This window comes from Aphelocoma coerulescens, chromosome 2 (assembly GCF_041296385.1).
Source record: "Aphelocoma coerulescens isolate FSJ_1873_10779 chromosome 2, UR_Acoe_1.0, whole genome shotgun sequence".
Lineage (NCBI taxonomy): Eukaryota > Metazoa > Chordata > Aves > Passeriformes > Corvidae > Aphelocoma > Aphelocoma coerulescens.
The window spans coordinates 168,474,085-168,500,725 of NC_091015.1; the positions used below are offsets into that span (position 1 = coordinate 168,474,085).

At 47.5% G+C, this 26,641-nt stretch overlaps 1 protein-coding gene across 2 annotated transcripts; it reads right to left on the reverse strand.

Annotated features, from left to right (window-relative positions):
• Positions 1-8,640: 8,640 nt before the first annotated feature.
• Positions 8,641-20,232, reverse strand: THUMPD2 (THUMP domain containing 2). Of its 2 annotated transcripts, none has more exons than XM_069005643.1 (10): positions 20,091-20,232; positions 19,679-19,811; positions 18,082-18,497; positions 16,841-16,918; positions 15,370-15,422; positions 14,968-15,055; positions 14,301-14,372; positions 13,598-13,712; positions 11,862-11,979; positions 8,641-9,671 (listed from the first exon to the last, which is right to left on the reverse strand). In XM_069005643.1, exons 1-10 carry the CDS (start codon positions 20,187-20,189, stop codon positions 9,329-9,331), a joined length of 1,515 nt encoding a protein of 504 aa, XP_068861744.1. In that variant the 5' UTR covers positions 20,190-20,232; the 3' UTR covers positions 8,641-9,328. The 2 variants fall into 2 exon arrangements, with proteins under 2 accessions (XP_068861744.1, XP_068861746.1); XM_069005645.1 differs by having other exon boundaries at positions 19,679-19,779; positions 20,091-20,171.
• Between the last annotated feature and the right edge of the window lie 6,409 nt (positions 20,233-26,641).

A 26,641-nucleotide genomic window follows, 5' to 3' on the forward strand; every position in this document is an offset into this window, starting at 1 on the left:
CCCCGCGCTGTCATTCGTCGCGGTCACCGCCCCGCACGGCGCCCGCTCCTTTTCATCGCCGTGGCCCTGCTCATGCACGTCCGTGTCCCTTGGCACTCCGAACTGTCCTTCGCCTCGCCCCTCCCCTCCGCTGCCAGACGTGGCCCCGCTCGCTCCCGCTCCTTGCCCTTGCCACGCTCGGCAGCCACCGAGGCCGCCGCCCTCTCGGCTCCCCCGGCCCCGGGCGGCAGCAGCGCCGGGGCGCCGTGCCGGGGGCGGCAGTGCCGCGCTCTCGCCACCAGGCGGCAGCAGCGCCGCCCAGCTCAGCCCGGGGCCGGGCCGCGCTGCGGGGCAGGGACAGAGCAGAGGGAAAAGCCGGCTCAGGGCGCTCTGCAGCTCCTGCAGCCCCAGCCTCTCGGCTCCTGGCGCCAGGCACTTGCGTCTTTTCTTCCTATAGAAAAACGCCGGCTCGTTATTCTCAAAACTTGCTCATCTCTATTCCCAGTTTCTTATATTCCTATATGCAACAGAGTAGAGAGAGAGGGCTGGCTTATTTCAAAATGAATTTACATCTAAAGTAGTAGCATTTGTCTATAGGTATAAAAACAAAGAACTTGACAGGTTTGGGGATTCCACACTGTCATCCCTCCCGGTGGATTTTCTGGTAGTTTTGGGCCCCTCTGGGGGAGGACACTCAGCATTAGCCCCCCTCATTTCCCACTCACCTGCTCCTCCACTGCATCGTGGCTCTCCCAGGGACATTGGGGCGCCCCAAATGACATTCAGAGCCCCCGAGTTTCCACCCCCTCCACCAGCCTTTTTTTCTCACCCCCAAAGAATGCACAAAACGAGACAAACTGCCCTGGACAGCAGCATGGCACTTTAATAAAGCCATTTCCATGCGTACATCCCCCAGAAAGGGGCTCGGCAGGCACAGTCAAGGGGGGAAGCCCCCAGAAGGCTCGGAGCTCCTCCCCAGCTCCGGTGTCACGGGCTGGCGGCTGGCCCGCGACACGGGGACAGCGCACCCCACGACGCTGCCGCGGCTCCCGCTCAGGCTCTGCTCCGCTCCTGCGCTCGGGGCAGGGGCAGGGGCAGGAGCTGTCCCATCCCTTCCCTACCACGCCACTGCTGCCCCCCACGAGGCTGCAGCTCCGGGATCCCAACCTGCGCTCACAGACACATTGAGCGCTGTGGTGGGAGCACGGGGGAGAGACCAGGAAAGGCAGAAAGAGGGAGTGGGAGCAGAGGGGACACAGGAGGAAAAGGAAGAACAGGCTGTAGGATGAAACTGAAAAAAAACAATGGGCAGCATGATGGGCAGCACGATGGGGAGCATGACACAGAGGAATTAAAAAAGAATAGGGGCAGGGGACGGGACAGAAGGAGCCCGTGAGAAACAACGGCAGAGGGAGCACGACGGACCCACCGAGAATAAAAAGGAACAGCAGCGAGGCATGGAGAAGGACAGAGAAAAAGACAGAGCGGTAAACACACAGGAAAGACAGAGGGATAATACAGAGACAGAGAGGGAAACAAGGATGGAGGGAGGAAATGACCGTGGCACGGGGGCATGCGGGGAAGACGGGCAAGGCGCAGCAGAGGGATGGGGAAAGAGAGGGATGGGCAGCAGGACAGGGGGCTCTCAAGAGAAGGGTACCGTGAGGGAGAGGGACCGAGCAGCCGATGCAGACAGGGACAGGCAAAAGGACAATGAGAGGGACAAAGAAATACAGTCACGCTGCAGCACAAAGGAAAAAGGAGAGCAAGAAAGAAGGAAAGAGAAAGATCAGTATGGATTTCTTAAAAGAGCACGAGGACACCCCTATCACGGAACTCTGATGCCTGTTTCAACTTCACAGCTGTCAGGGAACATTTCTGCCCCCTCTCCTCTCTGCGGTGTTTATTAAATAAAGATTGAGTATTTATTTCTTAGAAGAAAAACAAGAGAGTGAAGCAGTGAAAGGGAATGGGATGGGGAGCACACAGGACAAGAAAGCAACACAAAAGACACACTGGACAGAGAGAAGAAAAGAGGTGGAAAGTTGGATGTAAGGCTGAAAGACAATCAGAAACAAACACCAGGACTTTAATTAGAGAGTGTGGCTGATGAACCTGCCAGTAAAGCACCAGCTCAAACAGAACCTGCTACTGTCACGGCTTGGCCTAGCACTCATTAATTAACATCTGTCTCTCGGCAGGGCCATGAATCCCCTGCTGGAACAGGAGGGGAAAGCCGAGGGGATAATGCGCACCGGGTTTGGTGCCGCTCAGCCCTAATCCCAGCCCGTGCCACCAGTGAATGCACCCCGATCTCTGAACCTTCTCTCAGGGAAATTTCACCTTTACCCCTTCTCTTCCCCTCCCGGTATCTCCATGTGCCCGGAACAAACACGATGAGAGGTTTCTCTGTTGCAGGTTCTTCGGAAATCCTGCACTGACTTTGAGAGTGAGCAAGAGGAGTAGAAGACAACCAGGAAACTTTACTGCCAACCAATATCAAACCCCTCTCACCGGAGAAGAACGAACAGCTCGTTTTTACGAGTCCAAATTCCTTCAAGTTTCAGCATCGTCTGTTTCCCGGCACTGTGAGAACTTCTGCACACAGCACAACGAGTAAAATGGTCTCGTGTTCAGAAGGCACAATTGCAGAGAACAGACAGCAAAGCCGTCTCGAGGCAATTTGGGCACACGAAACCCCCCTTTTTGCACCCTGAGCTTTCTGTTAAGCCACACCTGAAATTCCGAGTTTCTCAGTACTCTGCCCAAGTGCTTCCCTCTCCTGTCAGTGCCGTAGGCAGGACTGATTCCATACTCACAAACCCCCCTTGCCACAATCGGTGCTCTCTGCCCACCAAGGACACGGCAACCGGCAGGGACGTTTCTCCCACTCCCCGGCAGAGACCTCCTCCCGTCACATCTAGGGAACTGCAGCCGCTCAGGGAACACCAACTTTGTCCTGGGCAGGGAACAGGAGAGGGACAAGGAACACTTTGAAGTCATTCCCACCTCAGCACTGTCCAGACCTGGCAGAAAGCGCTTCCCACACCTCTCCTGGAATTCTCTTTCCCAGCCCTTCCAGCTTCGGAAGGCTTCTGTGGGAGCCTCAAGTCGCGGTGCAGCTCAGAAGCTGCACGCGCCTAAAGCATCCCCACGGGAACACGATGCTTCCCTTGAGCATTTCATTTCTTTATCCCAAATATTCTCCCCACTCAGCCGCAATCTAGAAAGAACAAAAGGGAAAAGAAGGAAGACCAATTAATTCTGACATAAGGAGTCTTGACTATCCTGACACACTGCCAGGTGAAAAAACATCCCTGCCACTCTAACAAATCCCCCTGATACTGTCTCCATTAAATATCAATTATTTAAACGTTGTATTAAGGAGTATAAGGACACAATGCTTGGAATTCTCAAAAATGGCTCAGCTTGGCTACTCCAAGCACTTTCCCAACCGGGGAGCTGAGCGATCCCAGATTTAAACGCCATGTTTGATATAAATCCAATAGAAATCTGATATTGTTTGGCTACTGAGCTTTCCCAAAAGCTGTGGAGTCAAGCCTGGAAATCCTCACTGAAGCTTTGCCATGTCACATCGGGATTTACCCTTGGGAAAACCCCACTCTGAGCACTGGGGTTTCAAGAGGTTGCACCCGATGTTACATACACAGAATTCCTGTGGGGTTTGGCATTTCCTGCACCTCCAAACACGTGAAAAGAATGAAGTGCTGAGTCCCGAGGCTCTATTATTGCCATTTTCCTCACATCCCTTTCCTCAGCTGCACGTGGCTTTGTGCCTCCTCTGAAGGGCTGGAAAGGAATTTGGGAACCCCCCTCAGCTTCTTTGGTTTTCAGTTTTTTCTCTGAGGCGGCCCAAAAGGCAAACAGGAAAAAAAAAACCCAGAAGTGCACAAAATCCCAGCCCCTGCCAAGATGCAGCTCCTCACACCAAACCTTGGGAGAATCCCTGGTGCTTCCAACGCTGCTGCAATCGCACCTGGAGCTGAGCTTCTGGGGTGCTCTGCCTAATCCACATGCAAGCCTGGATAGCCCAAAGTCTGCAAGAAAAGAGGAGGCAAAGTGAAGCGGGGGGGGGGGGAAACAGAGTTTTGGGTTTTTCCCATGTTTGCAACAGGATTGAAGGGCAGGATGGAGAGGTTTCGTGGAAAAGAAGTACCAAAGGCTGCTTCATTCCCAGGAATTAGTGCTGCTCAGGTTGAATCCAAGAGGACCAATCCACCAGGATCAAACAGGAGTGGCCGACAGGATGGGTTATGACACAGATCTGTGAAGCTGGAGCCTTCTTCCTTCTCCCGGGCTCTCCCAGAAATTCTCCATGTCTGGACGTGCTCCCGCTCTCCCCGCTGGGGAGGATGAACTTGGATAGCCCAGGTGACTGGTGAGCCTAAAACAATAAAGTGATGCAGTGATCCAAGTGTTTTTCCCAAGGAAATGACATATTCTCTGGACCTGGGATAACCCATAACCATGGCCTTCTCCAGGAAGAGTCCCAGCTGGATATGGTCTCCCAGAAAGGATTCCATAGGGGCTCACCTTTTGCTTGGAGCTCGGCTGAATTCCTCAGCAATGCCAGGGAATGTGGCCATTGGAGGCTTTGGGCAGATTTGGCTCATTTGCCTTTTTAGGCTGTTTCTTTCTCTCAGCCTTCCCACTGGATTGTGGCCTCCGAGGAATACATAAAATCCCATTTGATTCCTGCTCTTTAGGACAGTTTTTGCACCATTCCTGTACAAAACGAGGCCCCCTATTCGGATGCTTTTCCCTACCATTCCCCAGCAGTTTTATCTGCCAGTCCATTCCCTACATTATTTGGGCTGTTCCCAGATCTCTGAGCTTCACAAGTCAGGAGATTGATTTGGCCTGGGAACTAAACACTCCCAAGGAACTGTCTGATAATATCTTCACATTTGACAGCTGATCCTTGTGCTGAAAGGATCCCTCTTTCTTCCCTTCAGGCAATTCCAAGGTTCACTGCTTCCAGCTGGGAACAGTCCCCAGTCTGGATCTTCTTGTGGAGTATCCCTGCAGTCTTCCCTGCTGGGATCCTGCTCAGGAATCCATGGGGTACAAATTTAGCAATTAATTATTCTCGCCCCTGCCTGGTTCTAATTCCAAAGGACCTGGCTGGAGCCTGCTTCCAACTCTGTTCTTGCTGCTTCTGCTGCTTTCCACTTCCCAGGAACTCCACGAATGGAGTGACAGCATTTTCCACCTCCTCCAGGATTCCCTCTGTTGCGTTTAGGTGCTGGAAGAATATCAAACCCTGGGTCTCCAGGGCTTTACTATTAAGAATGACATCCCTGGATTTGTTCATTTCCAAATATTATCTCTTCCCAACAAAGCACTAGGCATCCAAGGTCTATAGAAATGGATGTGCTAAACACTATTTACTCCTCTGGAATGTCAGATCTTGGAAAAAAGGGCAGTTGGGACTTTTCCTGGTGGTACCCGTGCGGTGTATTTTACCTGAGAGTCCCTTCCCTTCCCTTGCCTTGCTTTGCTTTGCTTTGCCTTGCCTTGCCTTGCCTTGTATCCACCAAAAATCCACCTGTTAATCCCCCAGCTGCTCCCTCCCTCTTTCATCCAACAGAATTTTTAGAGGCAGGGCCCCGGGGAGGGAGGGACGGGACTGCGTGGGGCGGGGCCGAGGTAATTTAAGCCCCGAAAATGAGGGGGGTGGCCATTTGCTCACTCTGAGAACGCTGCGGGCAGGAGCTCCGTGTTTGGGCTCCCCAGCTGAAGCGTGGGGGTTTCGGCTTCCTCTCCTGTCCTCCTTTCTATCCCTCCTTCCTTCTCCCCATATTCCCCTTCTTTCTCCCCCTTTCCTCCCCCCCCCTCCTCTCACCCCCAAACCCGACCCCCCCCCCCCACTCCTTCCTCTGCTGTCCCTACCACGCTACCCCCTTGTATTCCCCCTCCTCTGTCCACCCTCCCTCTTCCCCCCACCCGGCCTTTCCCCTCCCGCTTCCCTCCACACCCCGACCCCCCTCCCTACCTCATCTCATCCCCTGCTATCCCCTCCTGTCTCTCCGTCCTTCCCTCTCCTTTCCCCGCGGCCACGGGGCTCGGGGCGCTGGAGAATAAAGCCCAGAGGGTCAGAGCCTGGCACCCCCCGCCATCGCTGGAGTCCCCAGAGGGGGCCAGACACGCTCAGTGGGTCCGCCCATGTTCACAAGAACTGCCCGACAGCGCCGGGGCTCCGGCTTTCCCCACATCACAATGGGGGCTCCCTGGGGGGGTCAGGGCTGGGGTGGAGACCCCCCTCGGTGCAGCTCTTTTAGTGACACGGACCAGCGGCCACTCCTGGTGCAGTACTTCTAGAATATTTTTTACACCGTTCTCTGTATTTTATTCTGTTCACGCTTCTCAGCCTTTCCCGTGACTTTTTAACCACTGCCGTCGCCCAGACAGTCCCTCGGTACAGCTCTTTTAGTGATATGGAGCAACGGGCATTCCTGGTGCAGTAATTCTGTAACATTTTATACCCCTGTCTATATTTTATGCCCCTCACACCTCTCAGCCATTCCGTTTCCGCACTTTAACCAGCACCGCTGCCCCAACAGTCCCTTAGTGCAGCTGTTTTAGTGACACGGGGCAGCGGAGATCCCCCTCAATGCAGCTCTTTCAGTGACACGGAGCAGCGGCCACTCCTGGTGCAGTACTTGCACAACATCTTATACCATTCTCTCTATTTTATTCCATTCACATTTCCGAACTTTCCCGTAACACTTTTTAAGCAGCACCGCCACCCCAATGGTGCCTTGGTGCAGCTCTTCTTGTCACAGGACAGCGGCTACTCCTGGTGCAGTTCTTTTATTATTTCTTAGACTGTTCTCTATATTTTGTCACCTTCACACTTCCCATCCTTTCCTGTGCCGCACTTTTACCAGCACGGACGCTCCCATGGTACCTCGGTTCAGCTCTTTTAGTGACACGGGGAAGTGGGCGCTCCTGGTGCAGTACTTTTATAACATTTTTTACCACTGTCTGTATTTTATTCCCTTCACACCTCTCAGCCTTTCTTGTGCTGCACTTTTACCAGCACTGCCGCCCCGACCGTCCCTTGGTGCAGCTCTTTTAGTGACACGGGGCAGTGGAGACCCCCCTAGGTGCGGCTCTTGTATTGCACTTTATTCTGTTCAATTTAGTTTATTCCCAGATCGCGCATTCCGCGGGGCAGCTCATTCAGGTGCATTGGCCGGCTCTCACAGCGCCCCGCTCGCCGCCGCTCCCCGGGGACCTCCCCGCTGCTTTCAGGAGATCGCACACCGCAGGCGGTTCAAGCCCCGTCTCGCCGACGGGATTCGCCATCCGCCGCTTCTCCCGCTCCTTACCAGCACGAAGCGGCCCTGCCGATGACGGAGCCGGAGCGCGGCTGCCTACGCTGCTTCCCCGCGCCTCAGGGCCGGCCGCTTCGGCCCCACAAGGCGGCGGCCCCGGGGCGCTGCTGGGCCGGGCCTGCCCCTATCCCGGCGAGCCCGCAGAGCTCCCGCCGCCGCTGCCCCCCGACTGAGGGGCCGCGACCCTGACGGCCCTTTCTATACTCTGTACCTCTTTTCCCGCCACTGCCACAATGGCCTCCCCCCGCCTCAAAACCGCCCAGAAGCACCAGAACCAGTAGTTCCCGCGCTGGAATTCCTCCTGTCCCAAAAAAAAACGCGCTAAGAAAAAAAAAAAACCCTCCAAAATTTCCACAAACGTCCCCAAAACAGAAGCAGCTGCGAGGCGCTCTTAGGTGTGCCTGGTCCCTCAAGGAACGGCGGTCCCCATTGGCTGCCGGAGTACCCAGGGCTCCTATTGGCTGCCGCACGCTCTGACGCTTCCAATTGGCTGCTGCCCGATCCCCTCCCGCGCGCAGGGCAGATCGGAGCCCCCGCCTGGGAGCCCGGCGCGGGTCGGGGCCGGGCCGCGCGCTGCAGCCAAAGCCCGGGCAAAACCAGCACCCACAGGGGCCCCACGCCGGAGAAGCCGGTGACGAACTGCAGTCCCCGGGAAGCTGCTTCTAGGGGTCTCAACAGGCGGGCTGCAGCCAGAGTAAGACACATCGCAACGCTGGTGGTGGCGGGCGTCCAGCAGTGCTCGGAGTCTGTCGGCGTTTGCAGTTGAGACAGAGAAGTTGAATCCAAATTGTTGGCGTTTTTCCGCCACCTGCTACTTCTCTCTTGTCCTGGATGGATTTGACAGAGCTTCTTTTCTCCCCACAGAGCTGGAAAGCAAAATGCTCAGCTGCCCCATGGCCATCTCCGCCCCCTTCCACAGCTCCAGCCTTGTCCCGCTTTCTCTCCGCTTTACTTTGCACCAGGTTCTCCCTCCTCCTCTCCCAGCCAGCTCGCAGCAAAGCCATTTCACCCACTGGCAGTACCTGCCTCCTCTCACTCGGTCCCAGTTTGCCCCCTTTGAACTACCGTAGCCGCCTGCCCGCGGAGCCGGACCCGCCGTGCGCCTGGGTAATGGTGGCGTGAATGATCGCAGGGATTGTTGGGGTGGGCTGGGCCCGGCCAGCTGCCTGGTGCCAGCAACACTGCTCTGTCCCTCTCCTCCTCACCCTGGGCAGGGAACAGAACACATCAGGAAAGGCCTGAGGATCGGGAAAGGGGCACAGAGAGATCACTCACGGCTCACTGGAATAAGAGACACGACTGGGGGGAATGAATTGCATTTATTGTCAAACAAGTCAGAGCAAGAGAATGAGATGTAAACCAGCAGGGATTCAAGCCTAGGAACTAGGACTTTGTCCTCGGCAGCTCGCAGCTGCACGAGGGGGATAAAGGATCCCCCGGGGCCCCCGAGCAGCGGCTGTGCCCCCCCTCAATGGGGATGTGTCCAGACCCACCGGTCCCTCCCGGGCTTTGGGGGGCAAGAGTGGAGCAGGCGCTGAGCTGCTCCATGGAGCTTCCAGCCCCTGTTTGATCTGTCAGGGCGTGACACAGTCACTGACGGGCGTCTGTCGGCACTCGGTGTCTGTTACCTGTCCCAACTCTGGAAGCAAGAGAGAGCTTTCCCGGGGTTTGTCCATTCTTAAATGTGGACCACAGAGGTGGTCAACATTTTTAAGTGGCTTAAAAAATTGTCAATATTCAAACTAGCCAGTTGATAGGTTCTGTCAGGTCGTAGAGGAAGCTGTAAGCACCTCTTTGCAAGAAAATCGCTCCGGAGCTATGCTAACCTATGACAGTGTCTTCCATCTCTCCTAAAAAACCAAGGAGAGAAAAGCAGTGCCTTAGGACATCCAAAGAATGTGAGGCAATCTAATGGATGGCACCGCGTTTGTTTGCATCGGCAAGGCTCCACCAAGTCATGCCATGCTGATTCTGAAGGGTCTCAGGATTCAAGTTCCCTTGAGCACAGTGCCAGACAGCTCCCACTTCCCAGCAGCAGACACCTTCCTGTACTTGTATATGAAAGCATCCATCTTCCCAAGACTAATTGCATAGACACCATCTGGCACCAGAGACCCGAAATGTCTGCTGCTGAGAAAGGATTCTCCAACACCACGTGCCAAGGAGGAAGAATTCCCATCAACACTTGGGGATTTTGCAGGGGCTGCTTCGCTGTCGCCATCAGCAGTGGCCTCCGAAGAGTCACTTCCAGCACGCTTGGTCAAACCATCCATGCGCTTACGGAGATCCTGGCTCAGCAGCAATACAACAGTCCCTCCAACACGAAGCACTCTGGCAGCCACAGGAAAAAATAATGGTTAGGTGTTGATCCTTCCTGGCATCCCTTTGCCTGTGCGGAACACAACACTGCTGACACTCAGATGCCACCTGCATTTAATAAAACACCTGAGTGTGTCATGGCTCAACTCAGTAAGCTGCATCTCCAAAAGGAATTTAAATCCTGTATCTTCTTACCTCTTCCTAAATGGGAGAACTAGGCCCTGTCCTGACTCCCAAACATTTCTGACATCAGCAGTTCTTTCTACTGGGTTACCAGGGAAGATGGGACTCCTTTTTTACCCCTTTAGTATTCTTTCAAGGATTGAGGGCACCATCAAGCCTCGAGTTTTTGGAGGTTGCAAAGGAACAGCCTCCCAGCGCAGCAAGGGCTTCTCAGATTAGCAGGGTAATTCTGAAATTGACCCTTCCTTTTGGAAATTTTAAAACATCTGTCCTTTCCCTGTTCCACTGATCCTTAAGGGCTTTCAAACGCAGGAAACAGAGGAAAATTAACCACTGTTTGCAATTAATTTTTCTAGGTTTATGTCCAAACATTACACTTGGCTTTGAAAGGGGGGGGAAAAATACTATCCTGACTCAGTTTACAGCAAGTAATTTGAACAGTTTTACTGGTGGGGCTCTCATGGTAATGCTCCCTTCCTTATCTCTACCTTCCCATGGGTATATTTTGCTTAGGCTGGAAGAATAGAGCAAATAAGGCCAGAGGACAAGCACAGCAAGATTGCCACACCGTTCTGTGGAGCCATGCCACCTCCTCTATCCCCTTCCCATCACATTCCTGCATTGGGTGAGTGAGATCAACATGCACTGAAGATGAGTCCTAGAGGAAGAGCTTGTTTTCAGGCAAGAAGTAGAGGGGAAGATGGCTTGAACTGTTAGAAGCAGCCCACCTATTAGTTTTGCTCAACTCTGCCACAAAATGACATGGTGAGAGATGAAAGGACACACCTAAAATCTGACCAAGTGGCTAGTGAGATATTCCTGGACTGCAAGGAAAATGCATACCACTTTTTCTAGTCTGAGATCCTTCCTGTCAAGGTAGGCTGGTTAAAGCCTGGCCGTGACCTCAAAAAGGAAAGCCTGTGATTTTATACAAGCAGGCCTCAACTGAAAAAGGATTATAGCTTTATTTGCCTGGCCATGCTTTAACTTTGTCCAGGCAGGTCTCTCCTTTTTCTCCTTTCTGCCCTGTAAAGAAAACTTTTGAGTGTGGTAACGCAGCGTTTGGTGCCCGAAGCACGAGCTCTGGCGTGCCCCAGGTCAGAGACAGTCCAGCTGCGTTACCTCCACGCATCGCTGAAGCGACTTCGGAATCAGGAAAAGAGCTGCTTGCTGCGCTAGCTAGCTGGCTTCTTTGCAGAGGAAACACGGCAGGAACTGATGGGATCGGCTCATGTTAGCGCAGAGACAAAGGAAGAGAGAGGCTGTTCAGGTCTGACTTCTAACAGGTTTATTGTTTGAAGTTTCACAACCCAAACAAGGCTGGAATCTGATGTGATGGGAATGATGGGGTTGTGATGGGATGGGATCCTCCCTTGAGGCTCGTCCTCAGTTTAATAGGGAATTAGAAAACCCCGGTGAAAGGGGAAAACAACCAATGGGTTACAAGCCAGGGGGAGGATACAACTTAACAAGAACCACTGGGGTAAACCGAGAGGCGGGGGTTATAACAGAACCAATGAACGACCGAGTTAACATAGAATTTCCTCGAACCGGGGGAGGTGGCTTGGACCCGGGCACCGCCCAGGGGGTGCAGCTTAGGCTTCTGAGCCGCCCCTCAGCCCACCCTCCGAGTCTGTGGCTTGGGGGAACTCGATCCGGGGGAGGAGCTGAGATTGATTGGCATCTCGCTGCCCCAGCCCTGCAGGAGGCTGGGTCACACCAACTGCCGCTCAGAAATATTTCACCATCATGCCTCGTAAAGAGTATTTGTGAGCACAGCTCGCACAAGATCATTCTTTGTCAGCCTGCACTGCCATCGCCACTCACAGCTTGCAACACACAACACAACAGTCTCTAAGGGACCACTAAGGGCCTCAGATTTCCACAGCCTGCACAGGGTCAGACTACAGAGCTGGAGAATGTTTGGAATAAAGCAAATCTGAAGCTGACTGAATGCTTAGATCACACACCATTGTGGCCCTTACATCAAACTTCAAGTGTGTCAAAGGCTACACATACCTCTCCATCTCCTGGAGAATATCTGGTAGGAGCAGGGCATCATTCGTGATCTTGAACTTCTTCCCAAATGGAATATCCGAAATAACACTGTCAAAGCTTTCTGAAGGCAATGGCAATGCTGCAGAATAAAGGCAGGTCTTTATGTCTGTCTGAAAAACGCACAGCAGCTATGCCCCCATTCCCCTTACAACACTGTCTGCCAGCTCTTTTTGGGTTATGCACCCAGATTCACAGCTCCTTCTGCACTTGCCCTCACAAACGACACTATGAAGCCACCATCCCTCTGCAGACTGGGAACAGACAAATGCATGACAGGATAGTTTAGTTTGCAGATTCCCTGCTCCTGATGACGTTTGCCCATGCAGCAAGACACCCCAGTAGGGCACTATATGGTTCCAAATTAACTGCTGCTTCTCAACACACAGTACATCTTAAACATGAAAATAATTTAGCAAAATACAAAAGAAGAGCTAAGTTTGTGAGCACTTTACTTAGTAAAGGATTCTGTCAGAGCTAGTGTCTTTGAAGTGTCTCCTTAGAGTTTCTGCATACCAGCAGCAGTCAGTTCTCCCGATGAAGATGCAGTACTTGCGCCCTGTGGTGACAAAAGTCAGCCGTGTCAGGCTGTGGAGGCCAGTCTGAGACCCCTCCTGAGATCCTGTGGATCCTCCATCCCTCAGGGTGCTCAAAATTGACTGGACAAGGCCCTGAGCAGACAACAGGACTGAAGACCTCCAACAGTCCCTTCTCACCTGAACTCTGCTGTGATTCTACGCCAACTTTTCTAGAACTAGCTGGAAATGTTTCCCAGACCATTCTTGGATCAACACTTGCAGCACAACAATTAATTTTATCTGCAAGTGAAAGGACATGTCACCTACAGTCCTGCTCAAGACATGCAGAAATAACACCTTCTGACCAGTCATGAAGACACCAACTACTTGTTCAGTTTAGAAAACCTGACACCTAAGTACCTTCCATGATCCTAGAAACCAAATTCAAACACAGCTTTTAAGTTAGAAATAAACCTACATTTTTATAAAAAATAAATAATATTTCTTACCATTCCAGTAAGAAATAAATACTGCAAGGTAAAAAAATATGCACATTTCATCACTCATGCACAGGAAAAAACAGCCAGCTTGCCTGTCATGAATTTCGTACAGTCATAGTTTAGCCTCAGGCTTTGAGGTCCAGAATAAGACCACGAAACGATTATCTTCTCTACAGACTAGGTTGTGAATCAAGAGCAAACAGATTCCCTCTTACAGGAGAAAGGCATCATCCTTCAAAATACTCCTACTCCAAAACATGAACAATTCAGCTCAGCTCAGCTTAATAAGTCCTCACCATTACTCACCTGGTAAATTTAAGTCACAGGCTGCATTTGATTTGGATTTGTCCTGGCTGTGTTCCATTAAGATACAAAGAACTCTCACATGGTACATACTCTTTGTGGTGTTCACACATTTACCATAAAGAGAGTCAACTACTGTCCACACTGGACAATTGAAATTTTTATTGTCTTCTGCTGACTTCATTCTTACCAAAGTTCCCAGGCACAGGCAGCAGGGAGAAAGAACCAATAATGATCCCTTCACCAGCACTACAGAGTCACCACTCAGCTATTTGTTGGGAGTTAGCTCTACAACATATCACCTCAAGAAAACCTACATTACACTTGTGCAATCCCAGAAACACAAAAAAAAAATCACTTGGAAAGCCTACAGACATACCTTTCACAGAAGCTTTAAGCAACTCAATCTTATCCATTAAGCCTGCAGTTCTAATATTCCCATCTGCACCCTCTAGCTGTGAATCACTTATATCAGCACCCCAGTAACAGGCTTCCTGTTAAGAAAGAAAGAGGAAAGTAATTTTGTTAACACTCAGGTTATTTATTTTATAAACCCTTCTCAGAAATGCTTTGTTGGACAGCTCCTGCAAGACAACCCCCTTTCTGGGATATCTACTATTGTTACACAGATCAATTCACAGTCCAGAGGATGGAGGAACGGAGGAAGTATATGCTGTCTTCATTTCTTTAATGCTCTGGTCTGCTCAACACACTCGAAATTACAGAAATATCAAGGGCATGTCCTAACAGCAAGACTCCAGCTAGCTACAGCCAGCCACACTGCCTCTAATGCTGTCGACGGTGCCATTACACTGACTCCTCCGATCCCAGGATAACCCCAGGAAGCTTTACAAGTCCATGGTTGCCTCAAGCAAACCCTGTGAATCAATAGCTGCACCAGCCTGTAGGACACATTCATTTGGAGGAACATTTGCACTAAAACACTTTTAGCAGCTGCCTAGAAATTTCATGTGTTCACCTTTCCAGCAATGGACTTTAGCCTAACCGGTACAGAGAAAACCCTGTATCACAACTACCAGTTTCCCTGCAAAAATCCAGCCAGCTGTGACTGAGATACTTACGGGCCACTCTTTGGCAGCCTCCAGCAGTATGGTTCCTAGCCCACACATGGGATCCAGCACAAGGGCACCAGCCTACAAAAAGAGAGGTGTTATTGCATCCCAAGCAAGACAGACTCCTTACCCAGGACAAAGCTTACAGAGGGATGTGCATAATCCCACTGAATCCAGCGCAGGTTAACAATAATCACCGGTAATCCCAGGCCAAACTCACTTGTAAGGGAATATAGTAAAAAGCATCAACAGCTTCACTACAGACAGCCCTGAGGTGACATTCAGGAGGAAATATTACAAGTGGACTGCAGACAGATATTGGTACCAAATTAATCTCTGAAAAGAGATCACATTTCCCTGGAAAACAACACCAAACAAGGTTTCATTTCCTCACTATCACTGGACAGTGAAAAAAATCTTGCCACTTAGACATATACCTGTACGAGGATTAACAGCTCTGTTGAGAAGGACCTGGAATTACAGCAGACACCTGGCTGAACAGCAGGTGACAGCACACTCTCATCACAGATACGGCAGACCCTGTCCACACGCATTAGAGAATGGGGCATTAGAATCACTACAGCCCTTCAAAGCGTCCAGTTCCAGCCCTGATGAGCAGCACACCCCCCTCCCCTTCATTCAGGACTCCATATCTTTGCAAGGAACATTCACTGACACTTATTTCAGCCAGAGATGCCATGGCCCATGCGACTGTTGACCGTAGTCCTGCTGTTCTGATATACTCTCTGTTTGCCAATGGAAGCCTGCAGACAGCAAAAAAAAACAACAACCAAAAAGTTAACTAAAACAACAGCAGAATCACTCAGAAAAGGCCATGTAATGTCAAAGACCAAATGAACTGGACAGATCTACTGAGAGACAGAAAAGTCTGCTTTTAACCATAACTCACTGCAAAGTCTGGCCTGTGTGCTCATTTAAGATCCAGGAAGATCACAAGACTAATTTGACAACCAGTGATTATCAATCCAAAAGATAAATACTCACAGTGGACAGTGAGATTTACAAATCTTGCCTGTTCTGATACTGCAAAGACAAAGCTGGTGGAGAGAATGCTTACCTGAAAAGAGGAATCCCCACCACAGAGTGAATGTCATTAAGATGTACAAAGATCTAAAAGAGGAAAAAAAATCCCAACATTTTAAAGTCTCAAACTGACACAACAATAGCTTTAACTCATTTAAACCAGACACAGATGCTTCTACAAACTTCTGATCTTAGTTTTTAAGAACAAAAATGCATACTATAAACAATAACAATTACTTGGAAGAAATCCCACTAGATAATCGAAATGCCACTTTAAAGATGATTTAATGCTTAAGCAAGCTGAAGGGGATTTTGTCAGCCAGGAATCCATCAGCAAGCACTTGAAATTATAAGGGGGCCTATTTTTCCTTAACACAGCATGGGAATTTTTAGTTATAAATCCATTTACTACAAGTGGGAGAATATTGTTCACTGTATACTAGCAACAAAATAAATACATAAAAAAGAAAAAAACAACCAACCAAAAAAAACCCCAAAAAAACAACAACAAAAAAACAAACAAAAAAACCCCAGCCCACCCAAAAACCAAACCAAAAAAATAACCAACCAACCAACAAAAACCCACTATTACCCACACTAGTGCCACTAAGGGGCAATTCAGATAGAAGTTAGACCTAAGTAATCCTTCCAGAAATGTAGGCAGCTAAAAGAAATTGTTCTACTGTCCCACAGAGAGCATCCCAAAAGAAGACCGAGCTCCCCAGGAGGTCTTGCATGACTGCAATTCCTGCCCCCAGACAGCGCAAAAGGAAACATGATGCTGTCAAAAAATCCCAGTCCTCAGCACCTGAATAGTTTCAGAGCCAAAATCTGGGCAAGAACAGGAGCCCCATATGAGCCTCAACAAACATAATGCTCAGTGTGGGAAAACCAGTGCCAGTAAATGAACTCAAGAGTTTATACGGCATCAGTGCTGAGAGCAGCTTCCACAAGCTAAGTGCAGGGATGGAGAAACAGCCTGTCAACAGCAAGGAGTAATTTTGAAGGTCTCCAGGTGGCCTGCACCATCAAGGGTGCACTAAGCAAGCTGTTTGTCACAGACAAGGCCCAGGGGGAGGCTCTTCCACAAATGGCATTCTCAAGTCTAGCTCCTTGAGAACATGCCCTTTGTTGCTTGCTCACTTCCCCTACAGAAGCTACAGATGCCCCGTGGCTTAGGTGATTTCCATTTTCACACAGTCAAGAGTCCAGCAGCCTGTAACAGTGCCAGATCCTGAAACACCTCCTTTGTGGATCCTTCCCCTCCCCCTCCCATGCAGGCCCATGTGGCCAGGCTGGTGTTTATTCCAGAGCTCTGGAAAGCACGCACACACATGGGCCACATACACGCTTCGCTCAGTGCTACCAGCTGATTTCAGTTAAATTCAGTGGCAGAAAGACCAACAGGGAGAGGCCATGGTCTCATGTGCAAAGGGAGCAGAGAACAAAACAGAAGATGTCAGGGGTGATTCTGGAAGCATCAACAGGCAGACGAGCACCGCTACCTCTATGTCAGGGTCCCGTAGATCAGCACGCCACCCGCACTGCTTCACAAGTGCTACGCCAATGGCTCTTCCAATCTCCTGCAAGGGGGAAGAACAGTCACAGGCAATAAAATCCCCAGAATTCAGAAAACTGCAGATCACAGCCTTGGATGCCCAACCCTCAGAAATCCCTGGGAAAAGAAAGACTCTATGCCTAAGAGAACAACTCACACAATTCACACCATAAGAGGTACAACAGGGCAGAGCAGGCAAGTGAGGGGCAAAGCAAACACACCACATGGCAAACAACCAACACTCAACTGGAACAAGAGAGGCTAAAGTTCAAGTCCTGACCAAGTCACAACAGAATATTCACTTGAGCTGGGCTTGATCCTTGTGGGTCCCTTCCAACTCGGAATATTCTGTGACTGTCGTCATTTCTGAATTCTTAAACACATGCACTAAATACTTCCAATGGCTCTAAAGCAGATTACCCAACAGAAAACCTGCGAATGCACAACTAAAACTCACAGTTTTAATGCTTTCATTACATCTAGAAAGCTCTGATTACTTTCTGAGTGTAAGTTCAAATGCAGCACAAATTTAGGCAAACACTCTTGTAGGGAGGCTCATGTGACCCACCTCACCAAGGTACTAGCTTTAGTAGGAAAAAGTCTAAACTAGTTACCTTTAAGTAAGAGAAACCTACACAGTTGGGAAGATGACAGGATACAGAGCCCTGGAGGTCTGTATGCCACCATTCTTTTCCAAGGACCAAGCTCCACTTCTCCCAAGACTCATCCCAGGGCTGCGGTCCTGAAGAACAAGTTCTCCCCAATACCCAACCAGAGGCAACCGAAGCTGCAAGTTCTGGCTTTTACCCCTTCTTCTAGACTGCCTGCCACAACTGAGAGGAGTCTGGCTCCATGGTCCTTGCAATGGTCCTTTAAGTAACTGTAAACTTATCTGCTCACTCCTCAGCCTCCACAGGCCCAGAAACCTCAAACTCTTACCTTTGCTTATCCTCAATAAAAGGTATTGATTTGAAAAACATTAAGGGTCATAGTGAACAGGAATTAAAAACAGCATTTGTATTTCCACTTGTTTAAGGTGAATGCAGGTTAAGGGCTTTTTGAGAAAATACAGAAAAAGCTTACATCAGTTTATTATTCCAGAACACAACACAACTGAAATGACAAACAAACTACACATCTTTGTTCACCTTTGCTAAATTCTTTTAAAACACAGATACTTCAGCATACCTGTGAAGTAAGTATTTTGGCAATCGCTCCACTGCAACGACAAGACACTCTGAAACTGAAGCTAAGCTTCTCATTTACAGTAGGATTCTCTCCACTGCCTTTGGAAGGGAATTCTGAGGAAGTCTTGCTCTCAATCCAGTACTCCTGAACTCTCAGTCTCTCTGGTGCCACACACCTCTCTCCAACTTCCACCTGACACTCCTTAGACACAATTGCTCTCACTTGTTCCGTTTTCTGCCTTTTACTTGCAGTATTTGTTTCTTCTTCTGACTTTCTCTTCAGAGCCAATGTGTTTTCTTGAGAGACATCATCTGTTTTCCCCTCGTGTCCACTAAGCTTTCTCCAAACAGAGATAATATCCAGCCAGTATTTTGGTTCCTCAATGACAAGGCTTTTAATCTTGTGCAGCATTTTCCCTGGAAGAAAAAAGCAGTTTGGGGTTAAGTACTTCAGCCTTGGCATTTCATTTCCCTCCGGACTGAGAACAGCTGTTAAACTCATTAATGTGTAAATCCAGAAACCAGCAGCTGACACCACAGGCACAGCTGAGCTCTCAGCACCCACATACCCACCAGATGACACACAGGCATTCCTCTGATTACCAGCTCTGCACAACCAAAATTAAATCATGCAAGGGCTGAATTCTGCACAAGAATTGAGCAGCTCTAGTAAACCAGACCACCTGTGAGAGTCATTCCTAGGGACAGAGGACCAGCCTACCATGCCATTCTCCCCAGAAAGCACTTGGCCCAGGATTAAGAGATGCAGGACACTTTCCAGGATTGTAAAACAGACACAAACATGAATTACTTTGAGTCATCTCAGGAAAAACCAAGTTCATTCTTTCAGAAAGAAGATTTCTGCTTACCATTCATCACTCTGCCTTCAATCCTGCAACACACACTTACACATGTGGGCAGTCCTAAGCTAGCTACAAGAGAGGCACGAGGAACAAAGAGGCCAATTCACTTAAATATCTCAAAGCTGGTCAAGAAAAAATATAAAGGTCTTTCTAGTTATCACTTAAAATTTTAAAATTATGACCAAATTTGATCCTCAAAGCTGAAGGTAATCTCCCAATTAAAAACCTACCAGCAGGCAGGAATCAATCCATCTACCTTGAAATTCTCATTCCAACACTAACAGAGAGGATGACCCAAGTACCTGAGACTTAGAAGGAAGCTGTATACTTAACAGTCAATTGACACAGGATATAGGTCGGGATTCACTTTGCTTAACAGAAAATAAGACCTCTTGTTAAAACAAACACAAGAAATCCAGAACTGAACTTTGATTTTCGGGTAGGGTGTTTGTTCTCTTTTCTGGGACCGGGCAGGGGGAGAGAGTCACAAAAATACACATATACATTCAGTGCCGCCAGAATACAGGCTGGAAGGTAGCTATTGAAAACAATTTAAAAGCCCTTTTCAGATTAAAAAAATGTTGAAAACACATCTGGACGAAAGACACTTCAGAATCGATTACTGTCAATTACAACTACAGCCATTAGTAAAAAAAATAAACACCTCAAATTTTATAACTAGGAAACCTCAAACCGAGGTTTCCCGTTCCCGCGCAGCCCGTGCCCGGGCCGTACCTTTGTTCCTGGACACCGGCAGCGGGCTGTGCTTCTTCAGCAGCAGGAACAGACGCTCCCCCGACCGCAGCTTCCTCAGCTCGCCCGGCCCCGCCGCCGCCCTGAAGAACACTTTTCCCGTGACGCAGTCCACCTCCGGGGAGAACACACGTCGGACTCGGCAGGGAAGCTTCGGGTGAGCCCCGCGCCCCGCAGCCCGAGCTCCCCCCGGGTGACGGCCCCCCGCGCCCGCAGTGCGGGGGCCCCTTCGGCCCCGCCTGAGCCCAGCCCCGCGGTGCCCCGCGCGGGTGGCGGCGCAGCCCAGGCCGCGGTCGCCGGGCTCCAGGGCGCGCAGCGCACGCGGCCGCGTTCCCCGCTGAGCCGGACCAGACCAGACCGCCTGGGTGGGCACCGGCTTCGGCTCCCCGCTCACCTCCGTGGCGCCGAGCCGCGCTCGCACCTCCCGCGCGAGGAAGGACTCCAGCCCGCGGCCCGCCGTGCAGAAGAACCGCCCGGGCTCCGCCGACGACATCTTGACGAGGCCAGGCCTGTGAGGCGGGACCGCCTCGGGGGCGGTGCCCCGGCAGCGGAATGGCTGGTCCGGGCGCGGGGAACGGAATTTAAAAGCGCATGGTTTTTTGTATTGTTTTTTATTATATTGCTTTATTTTATTTAGCCTTCGGATACCCAATCCTTACGTGCTGTTTGTGCAGGACAAATGAGTTTTCCATATGGAAATGCACAAGATACTTGTCACCAACTGCTCAGCAGGGCAGGCTCGAGCTCTTGCAATGGCTTTATTCTCTGTACAATTAGTTCCGTGTAGCGATGACTGTATATAAATAGTATAGATACATACAATATAGTACACACGATTGTTTTCATTGTAAATTTAGAAGTGAAAAAAATATTTTCCATTGTTATTCTACACAAACACTTCGGTAGAAAGTTCCAGCTGTTGTTTTAGCATGACCTGCAACTTCAGAGGAAAAATGACAGGCAAACAGATCTATTCAGAGCTCTAAACTTCACTTTGTAGTAAATTACAGAGGACAGATACCAGCCAGCAGAATACCAAGGATCTGAATTCAGTACAGTAGTGATTCTTCCTCCAAGGAAGAAAAAGAAAAAAATCTTTCAAAAAAGAAAAGCTAGGAGCTTGCATTATGTAACTAAGACAAACCGCATATGGTACAGCCTTTTCTTTAAATGTTTGTAAACAATAGGCTTACGGTTTTAGGCAAAGAAAATAAAGTTCTTGAGTTGGTCCTTGCACCCTTCACACATAAACAGCATAGTAAAGATGCAAGGACCTCAGCAAACACCTGCATTTCATGCTTAATAGCTTAAGCACGCATTTTGTAGTTTTTGTATGGTACATACTCTGTTTATTTAGGCTACTGTGCAAAAAAGATTCTCAGCCGCTGAAGGTGTTTTTGTAATTCTGTAAAAATTATTTGTAACATTATTGAAGTTTAGCAGGCCTGTGTGAGATTATTTAAAAAAAAATCATCCTTGTGGTTCACCCTCAATCCTGTACACAGGCCCTGCACCCCTGCACTGACAAATGAGAGAACACTGGCAGCAGCCTTCATGGCCAACGAAGTGTTGAGAAAAATAAGCTAATATGCATTGCAGTTCACTTTAAAATATAGAAATATTTTTAAATGGCACAAAGCTTGGTACAGGTGCATCTGACAGTGTAAACACAAATATATGAGGCAGCAATCATTGAGGCCAGATCTATTTTTATGTATCTTGCAATCACTGTCTTCATTTCTTATTGTCAGATAAATGCTACCGCTTGTCAGCCTGTAAGAAAAATCAAAGTCAAAACAATTTTGGAGCTTTTTCAGTATCGGACCACTGTAATTTCCCTACAATTTAGGTTTTGAACTTCCACTCCTGAAACTGCTTACATTACTTTTATTTTTAAAAACACAAGGATTAATTTTCTTTTTCAATATTTGAGACTTGATTATAGGAAACAGGTAAAACTGTATAATGTATATTGGAACAATAACTATCAATGTCTGAATATTTTAACATTGTTTGAAATTTTAGTAAGTCCTGTCAGGAACACAGTTATTGCTATTCAGGGGCTTAAAAATAAAACAAACATGAAGGCATAGACAAAACTGTTTGAATAGTGAAATTAAGGAGATAGAAACCAGCATTCTGCCTAGAATGAATCCTTTTCCATTTGAACACTCTACAAGTTCTCTTCAGATTTCTCTTCCAGGCAACTATGATGACATTTGCATGGAGATATGGATTTAAGTGACTAACTGTGGGGGACACAGTTTTTCAACTCTGATAATTCTTCAGACATTCCAGGTGCTCCACCTGGAATACATTTGCTTTTTCAGGGTTTGAGCCATGTATCCTGAGTAAATGAGAAAAGAAAAAATGCTGTTCGTATAAACTGACAGTTAACAGAAATGTACACTAGATGACGAAACTGGGGTTTTTTTCCCTACTAGAGTAAAATTAAGCATCAGCAAGTCTATAAAAGCAGTATATTTGAGGTTAGTATCCAGAGTTTTGCTGCTCATCTTGCAATATAAAATGGCATTTCTTTACACAATGGTTCACTATTTCATTGCATATAATAAAAACCTAGCCACTGGCATTTATCTCACTTAATCTCCTGAAAAATGTGACGTTACAGGTGACACAAAGCAGTGAAGTAAGAGCAGTGTTCCAGCCTTCAAACTTAAAGGTCTAAGAAATTTCAGAGCCCTAAGATTATTTAAACAGACTGTGATGCACTACTTGTACGTGATACTGAATGGAGTTTATATGTACTGTTTCAAGAAGTATTTCACCTCCCCCAAGTTCAGGACCATTTTTTAAACACTACCATAGCAATATTAAGTGAAGAGCAAAAAACCAAAAACCTGATCTTTATGCAATTTTAACTATCTGTACTGTTTTAAATAGTCTATCCTCTTTTCACTTTCTTGTTTTCACATGTAAACAAAACTTCAGGATTTGAAAGGTCAGCATCAAACCAGATTGTCCCAACCCAAAACACATTTTGGGTGTGACAGTGTAGTCACTGAGTAAAACTCAAATACTATGCGGCGTAATTCATTATAAAGCAAAAGCATTTGTGTTCCTGTGACCCATCTCTGGTGTAACACTTAACTGTGACAAGGACACATCCTAATGTCCTGACATTAATTTCTAACATCAGCATGTTATTTATATCCAAAATTTAAATCCTGCATCCCTCACTTGTAGCTGTTGCAGATATACAGTTTCAGGTATTGCTGGTCTCCAGGTTTATCTTCTTCAAATGAAAACTTGTGGAAGAAACTACCATGGCTTCTCTCTTAGTCTTTTATGAATATTCATACTTTCACTTATGATTCCTTCAAGAAATCTGTTTTTATTACATCATCCTTTCCTTTTCATATGTGTTCAAGGTATGTGTTCATATGTGTTCAAGGAACACAATGTCACAACCAGACCTCTGGAATGCTACACAATAGAGTGCAAGATGCCTTTTTACCCTGATCAGACAACTTGTGAACTGTGGGTAACACCAAGACATCAAAAATAACATACAGCTCAAAGAGTGGGATAGCAATGAGATTCAAATGAGGAAACACTTCTGCAGGAAATAAAGCTATGGATCATGTTCTCTTACAGTTAGATCAGAAACAGTTTCTGTGAAGAAATTCCTAGAAGTGGGGATAAATGCATTCCATTCTTATGAAATTGAAACAGAATGCATAGCAGTTAAATTACTTGCACTGCACCTATAATCCAAATTGCCAAATAGAAGCCATCTGCAAAATAAAAGCCCTTCCTGCTTGCCTGCAGGCATAACCTGTGCTTTCTTCAGCTGACTTAGCTGACACATTACAGACTATGCATTCAAGACAAAGCACTGAAAACACCTTAGGAACTTTAGTCCTTCCCATCAGTTAGACAGGAGAAGAGCAAATCTGTATTTCTAAGCCCCTTGTTCCTAGAACATGGCTAAGCATGTTTCTAAAAGGGTTCTAGCAGGTATTTGATTAGTTCTGTACTATGGCAAGTATAAACTCTGTAATTCTTGCTTCATATTAAATTCTTTCCAGTTGAGATTTTGGATGAATCCAATTCTCCAAGCTCCTTTCAGTCCACAGAAACCGGTCTGCTCCAGTCTGTTTATAGTGTTTCTTCGCAGAGAAAACAATTTGAAGCACAGCTACACTTCTGCATCAGAATTTCCTGGCCCCGCTTTTTGTTCAGGTCCATGAAAGCACACATTTGCAAAAACAAAGCAGAGTGCTAGGACTTCTCTCATTAATTATTTCCAACATCACCATCAAAATAAGGAATGAACTCTCATCTCCCTATACTTCATTCTTCAACAGACAATTACAAGTAACTATGCTCCAAAGTTCCTCCATTTGACTTCCTAGTATCAGAAAGCCTTGCAGAAGGCTGGGAAGTCCTTTAAATACTACTTTTTAAAATTAGCACTTTCTACAAAAGACTTACAGGACATTGCAGGGTTGTGCAGTGGACATAAAACTGATGTGTTTGGCTCCTGTCAGGTGTTTTTGCAACCTCTGAAAACACATACAAGTCTCAATCACAAATGGTTTCCTTTGCTATCCCTTCATCCAAAACCAATTAGCAGCACTAAAATAACGTTTTCATGCTAAGATTTACTGAAGCTTTTGAATAAAACTTTTTATTTTTCTGTTCTTGTCAAGCTGAACTTGAGTTTACTTTGCAATCCACAAAATAGACTTAGACTGACACTGCATAACATTCTAATTCAATCACTCAGTAGATTAAATTAAAAATGAACTAGTACTGGTTCACTTCTTACATAAATCCATGCTGTTATTTAAGTAACATGCTCTTTCAGTCAAATAGGACAGCACATACTTGAACAGTCTTCTACTTTTGAAAAGTGTTATGACTGCTTTTACCTTGATTGCCAGCTAAATCTGTGTAAGCTTTGGGAATTACTAATACTAATGGAGAACAGAGCTTTTATCTGGAGTCTGCAAATGCAATGTGCAACCATAAGGAACTGTAGCGTTTGGAGAAGAGAGAAACACTCAAGATTCTCATGGAAAAGCTTTCAGCATAAACGTCTGAGAATTACTGATTTAATATTTTCATGCAGTTGTGTGTATTATTCAACAGACAAATCAGGTAAAGTGAATGAAAAAAGATAATGAAAGTATAAGTTAGCGCTCACCCCCTCTCCATGATGGTATTTAATATACAGCCAACAGGTGGGAAAACATTAGACTATATTATTGTTTCTGAGTTCAGTATATTAAATACAGAAATATTTTCTGGACTGTTTAAAAGCTTACCCAGGAAAAAAATATCAGAAAAATCACCACACAAATCCTGCTTTAAAATTAATAATTTTTAACAACCCAGAGAATTTCACTACAACATGTTAAAGTTTCTTCTTTAAAGTTTCTTCTCTAAATAAATTTGAAACATCAAATGAATAAAGAATTAGAAGCTTGAGCAGAAGCTCAAGATGAACAAGGGTTCTTCTCATCACCACCATCCACAGGACAGCACTGTATGCAGAGGCCCCTCTCAAGAGTCAAGAGTTGGCAGCTGTTGTATAAATCATATTTTAATCAGATTTAAGTGCTCAAGTCACTAGTAAAACTTGGACTTGGCTACAGGTGAAAATGGAACCAGTAGTCTCAGAAGCAGCACTCCACCAACCTAACTAGCTGGGCTGCCAGACAGATGGCCTTTTCCCATCGGTTGGTACCCATAATGCCAAAACGCTAATGAACCACCCTGAGAACAGCATTGTCATAATCAAGACCTGAACATTGGTGTCTGCTGGTAAATGCACACACAGAGCTTTATGTCTCTATGAACAGGTTAAGGCAGATAAATGTATCCTATTAGACATAAACAATACAGGCTAAAGTAATTGGTGAGTCCCTTGAGGAATCCTAAATGAACATTTAAAACTAAACTGAATGCAATTTCTTAAAAATCATGGGCTGAGAGGAATGAGCCTCTTTGTAAGAATTCATTATTATATAAAGGAAACCTTCCACACAAAATGAATGATGTCAGTGATGGAAGCATACATCAGCAATCCAAATCCCTGCATGACCAAAGATGACAATTCACTAGTCTGAATCTGTCATATCTGAAGTCATATCTCAAATAAACATTTACAGTCATACAACTCCATTACACTAAATCCACGTTCATAATATTCTCATAAAAAAAGAAGTCACAACAGAGTATCTAGTGAGTGCATTCAGCTTATCAAGTATGATTTCAACCATCTAACTTGGACAAGGATCAGGCTTCAGAAATCTTCTTTCTCTACCTGCTGTAAAACATAAGAAAAAAGGGCAAAGCTCTAGAGAACACAATGTAAGTATTAACTCTCACTGAAAAGTCTCATATTAAATAAGCTTTAGCCTCATGGGAAAAGTTGAAATTGGGTGGGGGTAGGGAGAAAGAATCAAAATTGGGGGGAAAAAACCCAAACAAGTATCATTTAATCTCAGAATGGTTTACGTTGGAAGGGACCTTAAGACTTGTCCAGTCCCATCAACCTGTCATGGGCAGGGACACCTTCCACTACCCCAGGTTGCTCCAAGCCCAGTCCAACATGGCCTGAAAAATTTCCAGGGATAGGGCAACCACAGCTTCTCTGGGCAACCTGTGCCAGGGCCTGCCCAACCTCACAGGGAAGGATTTCTCCCCAAGATCCCATCTAACGCTGCCCTCTGGCAGTGTGAAACCATTCCCCTTGTTCCGTCACTCCAGGCCCGTGTCCAAGGCCTGTCCGGCACTCCCGGAGCCCTGGAAGGGGCGCGCCCCGTGTCCGCTCCTCCTCCTCCCGCTCCTCCTCCTCCCCTCGCAGCGCTCCGGCACCGCCCGCCCGAGGTCACGGCGCCGCCTGGCGGCCCCGCTGTAATGCTGCGCATGCGCGGTGCGTGGGGCCGTTTCCATGGTAGCGGGGGCCAACAG

What these genes read in the sequence shown, in the direction of transcription:
- THUMPD2 (XM_069005643.1), bottom strand. Translation starts at nt 20,189, where the DNA reads ATGTCGTCGGCGGAGCCCGGGCGGTTCTTCTGCACGGCGGGCCGCGGG. An exon ending in CATCTCTGGCTGAAATAAGT is followed by an intron (nt 14,373 to 14,967) that starts GTCAGTGAATGT and finishes CTCTTTTTGTAG; the next exon opens with GCTGGTGCCCTTGTGCTGGA. An exon ending in GCTTAAAGCTTCTGTGAAAG is followed by an intron (nt 11,980 to 13,597) that starts GTATGTCTGTAG and finishes TTTATTCTGCAG; the next exon opens with CATTGCCATTGCCTTCAGAA.